Source organism: Callithrix jacchus, chromosome 12 (genome assembly GCF_049354715.1).
Source record: "Callithrix jacchus isolate 240 chromosome 12, calJac240_pri, whole genome shotgun sequence".
NCBI lineage: Eukaryota > Metazoa > Chordata > Mammalia > Primates > Cebidae > Callithrix > Callithrix jacchus.
Window position 1 is genome coordinate 97,028,106 of NC_133513.1, and position 13,595 is coordinate 97,041,700.

A 13,595-nucleotide genomic window follows, 5' to 3' on the forward strand; every position below is an offset into this window, starting at 1 on the left:
TTTATTTTATTTTTTGAGATGTAGTATGCCGGCTGGAGTGCTGTGGTGAGATCTTGGCTCAATGCCACCTTCAGCTCCCGTGTTCAAGTGATTCTCCTATCTCAGCCTCCCCAGTAGCTGGGATTACAGGTACCCGCCACCACACCAGGTAATTATTTTGTATTTTTAGTAGAGACAGGGTTTCGCCATGTTGCCCAGACTGGTCTCCCAACTCCTGGGCTCAAGCATTCGGCCCGCCTCAGCCTCTCAAAGTCCTGGGATTACAGGCATGAGCTGCTACACCCAGCCTCATTTTTAAAAAAATTCTCATTGACTGATAGCGGGCAACTATTAGGATATGATGCAAAAGGCAAAGAGACCATGTAGAGTGTGTAGTGCTTGACTGGTTGTTGCTGCTAGCAGTTGTCTGATACAGAGGAAGTTACTGGTGTGGGTTTTTTTTTAATAATATGAGATACTTGGCAGAGACCTTAGGGAAAATAAACAGTCTTTTTAGAAGAGTAACGGTGTAGAAGTAGATGTAATTTAATTCCATTTTTAATTGTCCAGCAATTTGAGAGTTATAACTTACAACAAATTCACAAAGTGGCCAATATAGTCTCTTCTGAATTGGAGTGTCTGATTTTACTATGCATTTATTTGAGACATTTGAGATGTGTACATTTTTCTGTTAATAGTTTTGATATTTCATATATTACTTGCCCCACAATCATAATTCCATCGCCGAGGATAAAGCATTACCTAATTGCAAATAATCTTGTTGCTCATTTGTTGCATGTTTACACGAAATAACTTATGCTTAGGGAAAACTTGCATATGCTTTGTAATATCTCCAGATTGAGTTCATAGTTGCAGGTATCAAAGATTTGCCTTTAAAGACCTCAGGGATTGAATGAAATACCAGAAGCTGTGTCCCAAAATACAACCAGTTTGTTTCTTATGTTTGTAGTAAACAGTGTTATAGTCAGACCTAATTAACCCAGAATATTTTTTTAACCTTTCTTTGGTCAGAGGAATCATATTAAACCTGATAGTAAAAAAGAAAAAAAAAAAACTTTAATTGGAAATGTTACAGTTGAAATGAAGTTTCATCTGATAGACCACAAATGTTTTAGACATTAAAAAGTGCTCAAAGACCAGCTGCGCCCAGTCCCCCAAGTGCCGTTTTCTGAGTGCAGAACAGAGGATGGGTCTTGAGCTGAGGCTGTGTCCCCAGCATCAGGTATTGTTTCCCCACTCCGCCCCCCATTCTTCCCTCCTTGCCCGTTGCCCTTCACCCTTTTTCTGTTTGCTGTGGCCTGGTTCAGTATAACATATCCATGAACTCTAGCATGGGCCTATGGACAGTCATAGCTGCAATCAGACTTTCTAAGCAAATGGGAGTGTGATATGCATATATGATAACCATTAGAAACTCTGCCAACTCAGAGAGGGGAAGTGCATTTCTTAATTTTTTTAGTTACAAGAGTCACTTCCAAGCCAACTGACTAGAGAATGCAGAGTGAACAGGGGAGGAAGGAGCTGACTGCACAGCCCTGCCACAGTAACCAGAACACACCCCATTAAGTGTCACCTCCAGGAAGGCACCCCATCCCCACCCTGCCTTTTCTGGGCTCATATTTAGGCAAAGCTCTAAGACTCCCAACTTTCCCAGCTTTCCTAGGCTGGGGCTTGAACTAAGTAAAGAAGCCAAGGAGTTCAGATCTAGATAGCAGAGAAGTAAGTCTCATTCTAAAACATTGCAACTACTCTTAGAGTCCACCCATGAAGCTGTTCAGATTGTGTATCCTTGACTGAATTCCATATGTATATATTGTTCAGACTACAACAAGTGTTGCTAGATTGGCTGTGCTGTCTCAGTAGGACATTGACAGACTCCAGCTTTCACCCTCTGGAGAGCCATGACGTAAGTGCCACTGCATGATGAGAACTGGTCCAGGAGCTGTCCCGCCACGGCTGGCTCACGGCTTGACAGCAATACTTCTCCTTCTCCGCCCAACATAGACTTGGTCACCTGAAAGTTAGAAAATCAGTAGGAAGTTAAACATATCTTGTGTCCTGTGGGGATCTCAGCTTGGGCAATTATGGCACCGTGACCACTGAGAAGAAGGCTTCAAAGGTTAAGTCTTTTGTAAGACTATCCATTTATTTAACTCGTTTGCCCGTTTCAGCATCAGCTTGGTTCTCATTTTTCTCCCTGCTTTGGCACTCTCCTTTTCTTCCTCACCGTGAATAGGATTGTTATGCAAATTCTGCTTTCCGCAGGGTCTGCCTTGAGTAATTGGCATTAGCCTGAAAAATGTCTCAGGCTTGCTCTGGAACAAATCACCTGCTTTTCTACTGAGCGTCAGCCTTGCAGCTCTCCAGAACATGCAAAACATGCAGCAGTCAACACTTACCTTTGTCTCCTTTTTCTCCCTTGTGCCCTCGAGGGCCAGGTGGCCCAGGATGACCTGGTGGTCCAGCAGGGCCCCTGTCACCTAGAAGGACAAATGGGGCATAACTCTGGGGACTGAGGGCACAGGTAGCCGGTGTGCCACCAGCACAGGAGCTGCTTTTCAGTAGGAGGTGGGAGTTACACAGGATCCGGGGACTGGCTCTCTGCCACCACTTACCTTTAGGTCCTGGAGTGCCCATCTCTCCTTTTTGCCCAGGGGGTCCTTGAATGGCTCCATAAGCTATAAAAGCAGGGAATCACTGGCTTAGAATAGTGACTGTGTGGCAGCTTGGGACATGAAGTAATTTGTTCAGAGGAACACAAGAGAGATAGTGATGGACTTTGGACATGTAAGGAAACAAGGTTCAGAATTTTATAGAATGTATCTAATTTTGAGGCTCAAGTGTTAGTAACTGGAGGTTTCTCATGAGACTGGTGTTTCTGGAGCAGACCTGTGGGAGCCCATGCAATGAGGCAGGTGCTGGAAAAGCAGTTGGATGCCCTTACTTCGGAAGAAGTCCATGAGGTCTGCGGTCACATTGCTGTAGGCAGAGAAGACCTTGCTGATGCCGGGTGGCCCCTGGGGCCCAGGCTGGCCTGGTGGGCCCTGGACAGTGTAGGCCATCCCTTGCAGTAGGCCCTGACCTGTAAAACACCAGAGCATGGGCACAGGAAGCAGGGATTGCCCAGCACCCTCTTCAGCAGGAACACAGTGCCCTCCGAGTATCTAATGCCCAAAAGCAGTTGAAATAGATCAAGCCGCAGCAGGGGTGAAGCCCTCCAACTGACACAGGTCTCTTCCTGCTGCAGGCCTGCATCAAAGGCTTGTTGACTGAGTAACCATGCTGTTAAGCTGCACAGGGAAGGGACTCTTAGCCAACGTCCTTCTCAGCCCCAGCAGAAAAACTAGCATGGCCCTATGACTCATCTGGGACCCAGAACGAGTTAGGTGTTGGGAAAGCAAAGTACAAAGCCCTCAGCATGCTCTGTTCCCCACAGCTCAGGTCCCAGAGCTTGGGCTCCGTGAGCTGAGTGGGCTGAGAACTAGGCTGGGGCTGCCTGTCCTCTCCAGTCCCTCCCTGTCTGATTCTGTCCTCACAGCCTGGGTGCTCCACAAATAAGCAAGCCAGTCTGGAGATGCTCCCACACTCCTTCCCCAGCACCAAGGCCTAAATGTCCCCACTTACGCTGCATGCTCTCTGATACCCGCACAGCCAGCTCATTGTAATCCAGACCTCCAGCAAAGTCAGCCCCGAATGGTCCGCCATTGCCACCATACATGCTGTCTTCTGCTGCTGCCCCATAGCCTCCACCTAGGCCGATGTCAGTGCCATAGGGCCCCCCGTCTCCTGCAGCTGCACCAAAGGCACCCCCTGTGCCCAGGGAGCCTGCACCAGCTCCTCCTGTGCCCATGGAAGAGCTGTAGGAACTGCCCCGCCTGATGGATGAGCTGTGTGAGGAGCTGCTGCTCCGACTGTGGGAGGCATCCGTGGACAGGTGGCGGCTGTTCCCAGGGGGTCCCTGTGGCCCAGGAGGGCCTGGGGGGCCAACAATGAAACTGCGCACATCAGGACCTGCAGGGTAAGAAGCTGCGTGAGTGGGAGCTCAGATCTTAGTGGAGAGAAAGAGTTAGGGAGTCTCTCCCAGGGTGTCAACTACCCTGAGTGGCTGGAAGTGAACTTCAGGGTTCTTGTACCTGAGTGGGAGAAAGATGATGTGGAAGGAAACTGGGCTTACCCCACTGGTGGCTCTCGTGTGTGGCCTCCCTGTCCCACTTACAGGGAGAAGCAAGGCCTGCGGGGTGCCTGGTAGGGCATCACCATCAGGGACACCTACTTGTAAGGTAGCTGATGAGCTCACTCCGGAAACTGTCGCTGTTTTCAGCTGCGTAGGTTGCCAGAGCTCCTGAGACACCAGGGGGCCCTCGAGGACCTGGAGGACCAGGAGGGCCTGGAGGACCTGGGATGGATGACAAGCCGACAGCTGGGCAGAGGGAAGAGGAAGAAAGGTCAGGCTCGTGCTGCAGAGGAAGCTGAATTCCCAACCTGTGCTGGAGCGCTGTGAGCCCTTTCTGGAAAGGAGGGGATAAGGCCGGGCCTCTGGGTGAGGGGAGGAGAGAACAGCAGGAGGCCCAGAGCCTGCTGTTTCCTGGGGCCCTCACACTCCCAATTCTGAACCTCATTCAACTCAGCCCTCCAGTCACTGAGAGGTGGAGCCCCAGGTTGGCCCTCATCACACTGGGCTACACCTGTGAATGCCAGTTCTCCCCATCTCTGTCCCTGCTACAGCTGAAGGCCCCCTCGCCAGAACATATGGCACTCTCCAGGACCCCAATCCGAGCCCTGTACCAGCTCCGGGAGTACTTGGACTGCCCTTGCTAAAACCCAAGAAAGCCCCCAAGGCCAGACTGCATCCCCTGCCCTCCCATCCCACTCCACAGTGCCCTACTTTGTAAGTAAGAGGAGAGGTCCTCCATGCTGATGCTGGACCACGCATTGCCTGGGATCCCTGGTGGCCCCGGGGGACCTGGGGGTCCAATGATGCCTCTGAATTCAGACCCTGAGACATCAAGGAAGGGCACAGAGTCAGTCCTGGCCTGGGCCAAGGGGCTCTGCTTCCTCCCCAACCACTTGGACAAATGTCCCCTGCTGGGCCTTACCTCGTAGCAAGGAGAGGAGCTCCTCATAGGAGGTTCCCGGCAAGCCAGGTGGCCCTGGGGGACCAGGAAGCCCAATGCTGATCCCAGAACCTAGGGATGTGATGGATTCAGATCAGGCAGGGGAAGGCAGATGGAAACACCTGTCAGAGAGGAGGTCGGACACAGAGGAGGCTTGCACAAAAGTGGGGTCCAAGAAAGAGAAGAGATACGGCAGGAAGAGAGGCAGAGAGGAGGAACACCAAGGGAGGAGGGGAGGGCTCTGCGGGGCTGGAGAAGCAGGTCAAGGTGCCTGTGTGCTTCATTCTTCTGTGAGTGTGTGTGTGTGTGTGTGTGTGTGTGTGTGTGTGAGAGAGAGAGAGAGTTGTATGTAGACTTCACACAAGACAGTGCCTGTAACCCCCTTTTCTTGCCATGCTTCTTTACCTGCCCCAGGCTCACAGGTTTGAACAGCTCTGAGCACTGCTCACTGGTGGGGTTGGTCCAGTCTGGCAGGTGGGGGTCAGTGGGGTGATCATGGGGAAGTTCACCCTGCCGAGTCCTCATCCCAGCTATCCCACGCCCTTCCCAGCCACCCCTCCTGCAGACACTTACTCGACATGTAGCTGAGAATGTGACTACTCAGCTTTGCATAGTCCAAAGACAGGAGGGACCCATCTCCACTGGCTCCTGGTGGCCCCGGCGGACCCCGAGGGCCCATCAGGTACTGACGTAGGTACTGACGCACATCATCCCCTGGAGAGGAGAGGATGCACTAGCAGGACCCACCCAGGCCAAGGGGGTCCCACCCATGGTCCAGCCACAGCCTGGGCTCCCCTACACAAACCAGCTCCTGCATGACATTTGTGAGTTCTGGGTCCTCAGACCCACAGTGGTCAGGGGCACCTGCCAGCTTGCCTGGCATGGGGGTTTGGGAGGACATTTCCTGTCCCCTTTCCAGCCAGTTTGCTGACTCTGCCAGCAGATCACAGCAGTAAGTGGCTCTTTGTCCCAAAGGATTGCCTCCCTCTTGCAGCCCTCCAAGGCTCAGATGAGGACAAGATTTGCCTGACAAGTGAGGTCAGGAGAAAGCAAAGATGGTCCCACACTCGGTCCCCTCACAGGTGACTCACGCTGCAGCACAGCCAGGATGTCTTCAGAAGAGATGGAGGATGAGGGGGACAAGTTGATGCTGTACCCCGAAGCTGTCGGGAAGAAAACCTCAGGTTACCTGCTTAGCAGGTACTGAAGCAACACTTTCATTTTTCCAGAATCCAAAAGTCCTGGTTACTGAGCTGTTTGTCTTTGTGGGAAATGGATGAATGGGGTATTATGAGGCTATTTTGAAAGCATAACAAGGTCAAATGTTTTTGGTTTTTTTTCCCCCCTTTGGTGAGAAATGCAGTTTACTTTCAAGAACATGCTTTAGCCTAATGCCTGCGAGATGATTGCCAACCTTCATGCACAGGTGGGAAGAACCTATGATGAGGAACACATTAGTTGACCACAGGAAGCCTCACTCAGTGGCTCTCCAAACATGGCTGCCCTGAATCTGAACAGACCCTTGTTGACACTGTATTCCAGTGGCCCGATTATTGTGAATTCGGAATTAAAACTCATATTCCAGAGAAGGGCAAAGCAAGCACCAAAGGAGGAGATGAGGCTCTGGGAGCAAAAGCGAACCCACAGGAGGAAGGTGCCAGGTACAGGGCGCAGGGAAAGGCTTACTCTGTAAGTAGCTCACAACTTGGCTTGCCAGCCTTGAATAGTCGAAAGTCTCGCCTGTGATGGTGGTGACAGGTCCTGGGGGACCAGGTGGGCCTGGCGGACCCTGAACTCCAGATAGGTAAGATCTAATACTGTCACCTGCCAACCAAGGAACAAAGCAAAGTCAAGCCTGTCCCCAAGAGGACATGTTCTCCCCACAGAGATGACCCAAAACACATGATAACATGCCTGCTACACCCCAGACATGGACCCAAGGCTGGGCCAGGAGGGAGCCTAGGCTCCCCTCACTGTCCTTCCCATAATTACAGATGGAGAAACTGAGGCAGAGGCCTGAGTTGGGTCAGGTGGCCCATGAGGGCTGTGGGGCAGCAAGACTCCAGCCAGCCACCCATTTGACAAATGAGCCTGTGCAGAGTGAGGTGTGAAAGCATATGCGTGCATGTGGGTGAGTGCCTGCCTCGGCCTCCTACCCAGGGTGTGGTCGAGGGTGAGGTTGTGTCGGGGGCAGCTATGAGAAGGTTGGTGTTGGGGAACTCATGGACCTGTAGGCCTGGCTCCACAGGGGGAGGACCTGGGCCTGGCAGCACAGACTCCCTCAATATGTGCGCGTGTGCACACACACACACGTTGCCCTACATCATCCCATGTCTCTTAGCCTCATTTCTGTGATGATACCACAGCTCCCTTGCACAGAGACTGTATCTCCATGTTCTTGTCCCCACAGCTTGGCGCGGCCAGCCACTCACTCTGCATGTACTCAGAGATGTACTGCTGAATCTCCCGGCCAGAGCTGCTGATGGAGCCTGGAAGCCCAGGGGGCCCAGGGGGGCCTGGCGGGCCTGGCACGTACATGGTACTTGATGATGCCCCTGCAGGAAAGAGAAAGTGTCCTGCATCGGTTCCTCCACCCTAGGGTCAGACAAACAGGGACTCAGGCATAGCTTTGATGGTGTGAGGAGGGAGGGTCTCCCTCAGGGGAAGAAATAGGATAGTGGCAAGAAGGGTCCCCAAGAAGAGAGGAAAGGAAGAGCCTGTAGCAGCCACTGTCTGAAAGGGGCACAGAGCGAGGGAGCTGCTCCAGGCCAAACTGCCCTTTCCTTCTGCAGCCTGCTCAAGGAACCCCCACATTGCATCCCCCTTCTCTGAACTCCCCAGCACCCAGGGTCTGTCTGTTCTCCATCATGCAGTGTCTGCATTGTTAGGTATCATGTAACCTCCTTAAAGGCAGCTCATAGGTCCTAGCACATGGAGAAGAATCAACAATGGATCACGGAGAAATGAATGAATGAACAGAGCAACATCCTCATTGGAATGATCAGCCTTCGCTGAAGGAAGGGGAAAAGAACTTTGGTCACTTTAAGTTCTTACCTCCAGGACCACCACCAGGAATGCCAGGAGCCCCTGGGACACCTGGATCACCTGGAATCCAAAATGAGAAGTTTGCATCACCTCCCCCAGGAAGCCTTCCCTGGTTAAGCCAAGCCACAATTATTAGTGTGTGGCTCAACAATCATCCCATATCTCTTGGCCTCATTTTTGTAATAATACTATAGCTCCCTTGGACAGAAATTTTATCTCCATGGCCTTATACCTTCCTCCCTCTGGCCTTTCCTTTCTCCAGCCTCTTCTCTCTCCCAAGACTTCACACTGATAAGTACTTGCTGCCATCTTTTCAGGCTCTGGGCACCAGGCTCACCCTCACTCCTCACCACCTTGGCTGCTCCCTCACTGACCTTTGTCACCTTTGGGTCCCTGGGGGCCAGGTGGGCCTGGTGGTCCCTGAAGGTTGAGTCCGAGAGAACCAGACCCTAGAATCCAACAACACACACAGTGTAGTCAGCCAGGGTTTGCAGAAGCTCTGGATAGAGCCAGAATGGCAAGGGGCTCAGTCCTTACCTGAGGTTGAGACACCTGGGAGGCCTTGCTCGCCTGAGGAAACACCAAGAGAGGGACACTCGGTCTCACTTTTCTCACCAACTATCAGCCCCTTAGAGACTCCCCAAAATCCATGATTGCTGGGGCTGCATTGCCCTTTGGGCAGTACCTAGAGTTGCCCCCTCTTCCCACAAACACACTCGCACTACACCCCTGCCTGCATGTGCACATGCATGCACTTGCATTACACCCTGCACGTATGTACTACACTCGTGCACACACACACTTGCATTACACCCCTACACACACATACTTGCTTTACACCCCTGCACACACACACTTGCTTTACACCCCTGCACACACTTGCATTGCACCCCTGCACACACTTGCTTTACACCCCTGCACACACACACTTGCATTACACCCCTGCACATACACACTTGCTTTAAACCTCTGCACACACACACATTATACCCCTGCACACACATACACTTGCATTACACCCCTGCACACTTGCTTTACACCCCTGCACACACACTGACACTTGCATTACACCCCTGCACACTTGCATTACACCCCCCGCACACACACACTTGCATTACACCCCTGCACACACACTGACACTTGCATTACACCCCTGCACACTTGCATTACACCCCCGCACACACACACTTGCATTACACCCCTGCACACACACTGACACTTGCATTACACCCCCGCACACACACACTTGCATTACACCCCTGCACACACACTGACACTTGCATTACACCCCTGCACACTTGCATTACACCCCCGCACACACACACTTGCATTACACCCCTGCACACACACTGACACTTGCATTACACCCCTGCACACTTGCATTACACCCCCGCACACACACACTTGCATTACACCCCTGCACACACACTGACACTTGCATTACACCCCTGCACACTTGCATTACACCCCCGCACACACACACTTGCATTACACCCCTGCACACACACTGACACTTGCATTACACCCCCGCACACACACACTTGCATTACACCCCCGCACACACACCGACACTTGCATTACACCCCTGCACACTTGCATTACACCCCCGCACACACACTTGCATTACACCCCTGCACACACACTGACACTTGCATTACACCCCTGCACACTTGCATTACACCCCCGCACACACACACTTGCATTACACCCCTGCACACTGACACTTGCATTACACCCCCGCACACACACACTTGCATTACACCCCTGCACACACACTGACACTTGCATTACACCCCCGCACACACACACTTGCATTACACCCCTGCACACACTTGCTTTACACCCCTGCACATACACACTTGCTTTAAACCTCTGCACACACACTTGCATTACCCCCTGCACACACACACACTTGCATTACACCCCTGCACACACACTGACATTTGCATTACACCCCCGCACACACATATACACTTGCATTACACCCCCGCACACACACACATACACTTGCATTACACCCCTGCACACACACACATACACTTGCATTACACCCACACACACACACACTTGCATTACACCCCTGCACACACTTGCTTTACACCCCTGCACATACACACTTGCTTTAAACCTCTGCACACACACACACTTGCATTACACCCCTGCACACACACTGACACTTGCATTACACCCCTGCACACACACTGACACACTTGCATTACACCCCTGCACACACACTGACACTTGCATTACACCCCTGCACACACACTGACACTTGCATTACACCCCTGCACATACTCAACCATTCCTAGAGACACTTTGCTCTACTCTTGCTTATTTGTACCAAGTGCCTTTCTAACAAGCTCAAAGCTCTTGGAAGGTGAGCTTTGCCACCCCTCCCCCCACCCCAGGTGTCATTTAATGCCAGCTCTACTGTACCTTGGTGTCCTCTGGGGCCTTGGGGACCTGCGGGAAAAAGGCAGAGAGCTATGAGGCAGGGCCATGGGAGGACATAAGAGTTGGGGTGGGTGCTGCCTGCAGACCAGCACCTGCTTTCCCTTGGGAGTGAGCCCAGGTGTCAGGCAGGGCCTAGCAGAGGGGCTGGGGCCTGGTAGAGAGCAGGGCAGGGTTGGGTTGCTGACTTCAGTGGCCAGAACACCCAGGACAACCTGAACCAGCTTTTCCTAACCCTGACTCTATCGAGACATATCACTGGACAGTGGTATGATTATCAGGGTCTGGTTACAAGAGGCCTGAGGTCTGTAAAAATAGCCAAACTTTACCCTGACCAGGGGCCCACGGAGCCTCAATCCCCTTTCCAAGAACCCCACCTTCTCAGAAACATGGAAGTGGGTGAGAAGAGGTGTCTTCCCTGGCAGCTGAGGCCTTGCAAGGCCCCAGTGAAGAGCCCTGGCCCGCTTCTCCTTTTCCCAAACACGCCTCGTCTAGAACAGAGGGGCCCATGTCCACCCTGAGAGGAAGTCCTCCGACTGGGGCCATCGCCCTGCGTTCTTGCAGGGCATGACTTACCTTGCTGTCCTGGGAGACCAGCTGGGCCGGCAGGGCCTGGAAATGGGGTTGGGGAAGAAAAGGCTAAATCATGCCTGTAGGGTCATAGGAAGAACTGAAGGAAGGGCAGTCACCTGGCATAATTCTTCCCAAGGCATGGAACAGAGACCCAAAGAGTCCACCTTGTTTGAGAGCAATAAGCAATTTGAGACCAGCCCTGTGGTCCAGCTGTGTGAGAACATCTCTGACAGGTACCAGGACCCCAGGGCAGGCGGGACTGCCCTCCCTGCTGCTGTCCTTTAATGGTTAGGGACTTCTATATGCCCCCATGCCCTCCTTCTCACTGGAGCTTGTCAGAAGGAAAGGCTGGTACATTCTGGCATTTGTTGTGATAAGTTGTGTATTTCATTTGCACATAAAAATGTAAAATAATTTAAAATATGTATAAGAAAACAACAGGCACTTTGGAAAGGTAGGAAACAACTCTTCAATTAGTGGGCATTTTATTTTCTTCTAGCATTTTTTCTTTTTTGCATCTTATAAAAATACAGTTGCAACCACAGAGCAGGCATTATTGAATGTCCTGCTCTTTCAATAAACGTTTTATCTTATAACAACTTTGTTCGGAAGTGTTTTTGTCACCATCCCACTTGGGGATATTTTCTTCAAATAGATACCTGGCATTTTTGTTGCCCTGGATGCAGGATGTCAAGTTGTTTTCCAGGAGGAAACAAAGGGCTCAGGGGCTGGGTGTTCTAACCAGCCACAGGCTCTGGAGGTAGAACGATCTGGGCCAAATCCTTTGTCCTGCTGCTTATGGGCCATGGGAACTTGGGCAAGTCAGTTACCTGTTCCAAGCCTCGGCTTCCCCTTCTGTAAATGCTGATTGCACATCAGCCTCCTATGCTGTGAAGTAGGATAACTGATCTACCTCATTGTCTGAGAATGCAAGAGTTTACCTTTCTCAGGTCAAGCTCCTTATTCTCTTTACCAGGTTCCGCTCCTGCCCTGGGTTTCAGGATCCGAACAAATATGGCTGGAATCACTACCTCCAAGACCTACTGCTGATCTGGGGCAAGCAAGAAAACAGACTGACCTGGGGCACCTGGAGGTCCTGGGGGTCCCATGGCTCCAGGAGGTCCTGGGGGGCCTGGGACAGTGAGCGTCGATGACCCCTCTGAAAACAGAAGACACATGAAACCTTGAGCCCTACCCTTCTCACTCAGAGGCCCTGGGACCCGAGCCGGGCTGTGGTGGGCAGGCTGGCGTTTCTTCTTCTCATCACTGCTGAATTTCCCTCCTTCCCCCTCTACTGATCCAGAAAGCTCCCTGCCACATCCTGCCCAGAGCACCGCAGAGCCAAGGTAGGTGCCCAGCATAAGAAAGACAGGAAGGAGGGTCCCTCTAGGACCTGCCTACCTGAAGTCACAATCTTGCCTGGAGCTCCTGGTTCACCTGGGAAGGGAGGAAGAGGCTGAGAGTGGTTGTTCTGAGGATCAATTAATGGCTCAATAAGCCATTTTCAAGGCTTCTGATTGCATTTGGGACCCACTTCTGGGCCTCTCACCCTCAGACTAAAGGCATTTTAATGAACTGAAGGGAAGCATGCAGGATGCATTAAGCCTAATCGCTCAGCTGTAGCCCCCAGAGGCCAGAGCATCCATCTTCATTCAGAGAAGTGGCTTCACTTGAGGATGTGGAAAGCTTGCCTTTCAGCGAGCCCAGAATGAGGCTGACTGGAAAGTCCTTCACACTCCCACATTCCATCACCTCCGCCTGGGAATTGTCTTAGGTGGGAAAATTACTCAAAGGTCAAAGGACAGAGGCAATGAGCCCGACTCCCCCGCCCCAGGTAAAGCGGGATTCCCAGAGTGCTCTGTGGGACAGTTGCAGGGGCTGCGCAGGATTAAAAAGAGGGCTCTGCAGTGCGTTAAGTCTGAGAAGCTCTGAGTTATATAAAGGTTAACAAGATCTCTTTTCTGCTTTGTGTCTCAGAGCATTAAAAATGAAAGTGTGTGGAGGCCTTTCCAGAAGAGGACATTTCCAAACCTATCGAGCGGATACAGTGCTGAGAACTGGCAATCCATGAACTTGCTTGGGGAAACCATTCTTTAGGGGCCCTCTTTTCCCCAAGTTCAGTGAGCAATTCAGTCATTCACACATGAAAGGAGAATATTGCTGTCTCCCTAAGGGAAAGCAGAGGGATGGTCTCTGCTCACCATCCTTCAGCCAGGGCTCATGAACAGAGAGGAGAAAGCACTTGAGTCTGTTTTGTTGGGATGCAATTCAACATTAGGTAAAATGACCCCTCTTGTGCATGTTGTCCAGGCAGGGTCTGAACTCCCCCTTGGATAGGAAGTCACAGGCCCTCAAAAACAGAGGGTTTCTGTTATCCTAGGAAATTCCAAAACCTATGAGACTCTTACAAAA

At 51.7% G+C, this 13,595-nt stretch overlaps 1 protein-coding gene across 2 annotated transcripts in view; it reads right to left on the bottom strand.

The window, feature by feature from the left end:
• Positions 1 to 501: 501 nt before the first annotated feature.
• Positions 502 to 13,595, bottom strand: part of COL17A1 (collagen type XVII alpha 1 chain) — a 57,556-nt gene continuing 44,462 nt past the window's right edge. For both annotated transcript variants that reach the window (XM_009010232.5, XM_035268993.3), the window contains 19 exons: positions 12,585 to 12,620; positions 12,262 to 12,342; positions 11,187 to 11,222; positions 10,596 to 10,622; positions 8,697 to 8,729; positions 8,534 to 8,608; positions 8,169 to 8,219; positions 7,547 to 7,669; positions 6,801 to 6,938; positions 6,206 to 6,277; positions 5,688 to 5,828; positions 5,097 to 5,186; positions 4,886 to 4,996; positions 4,274 to 4,420; positions 3,625 to 4,011; positions 2,945 to 3,082; positions 2,616 to 2,678; positions 2,400 to 2,480; positions 502 to 2,014 (listed from right to left, as the gene is read on the bottom strand). In XM_009010232.5, coding sequence (XP_009008480.1) covers positions 1,962 to 2,014; positions 2,400 to 2,480; positions 2,616 to 2,678; positions 2,945 to 3,082; positions 3,625 to 4,011; positions 4,274 to 4,420; positions 4,886 to 4,996; positions 5,097 to 5,186; positions 5,688 to 5,828; positions 6,206 to 6,277; positions 6,801 to 6,938; positions 7,547 to 7,669; positions 8,169 to 8,219; positions 8,534 to 8,608; positions 8,697 to 8,729; positions 10,596 to 10,622; positions 11,187 to 11,222; positions 12,262 to 12,342; positions 12,585 to 12,620 — 1,883 coding nt within the window. In that variant the 3' untranslated portion in view covers positions 502 to 1,961. The remainder of the gene's footprint in view (positions 2,015 to 2,399; positions 2,481 to 2,615; positions 2,679 to 2,944; positions 3,083 to 3,624; positions 4,012 to 4,273; positions 4,421 to 4,885; positions 4,997 to 5,096; positions 5,187 to 5,687; positions 5,829 to 6,205; positions 6,278 to 6,800; positions 6,939 to 7,546; positions 7,670 to 8,168; positions 8,220 to 8,533; positions 8,609 to 8,696; positions 8,730 to 10,595; positions 10,623 to 11,186; positions 11,223 to 12,261; positions 12,343 to 12,584; positions 12,621 to 13,595) is intronic.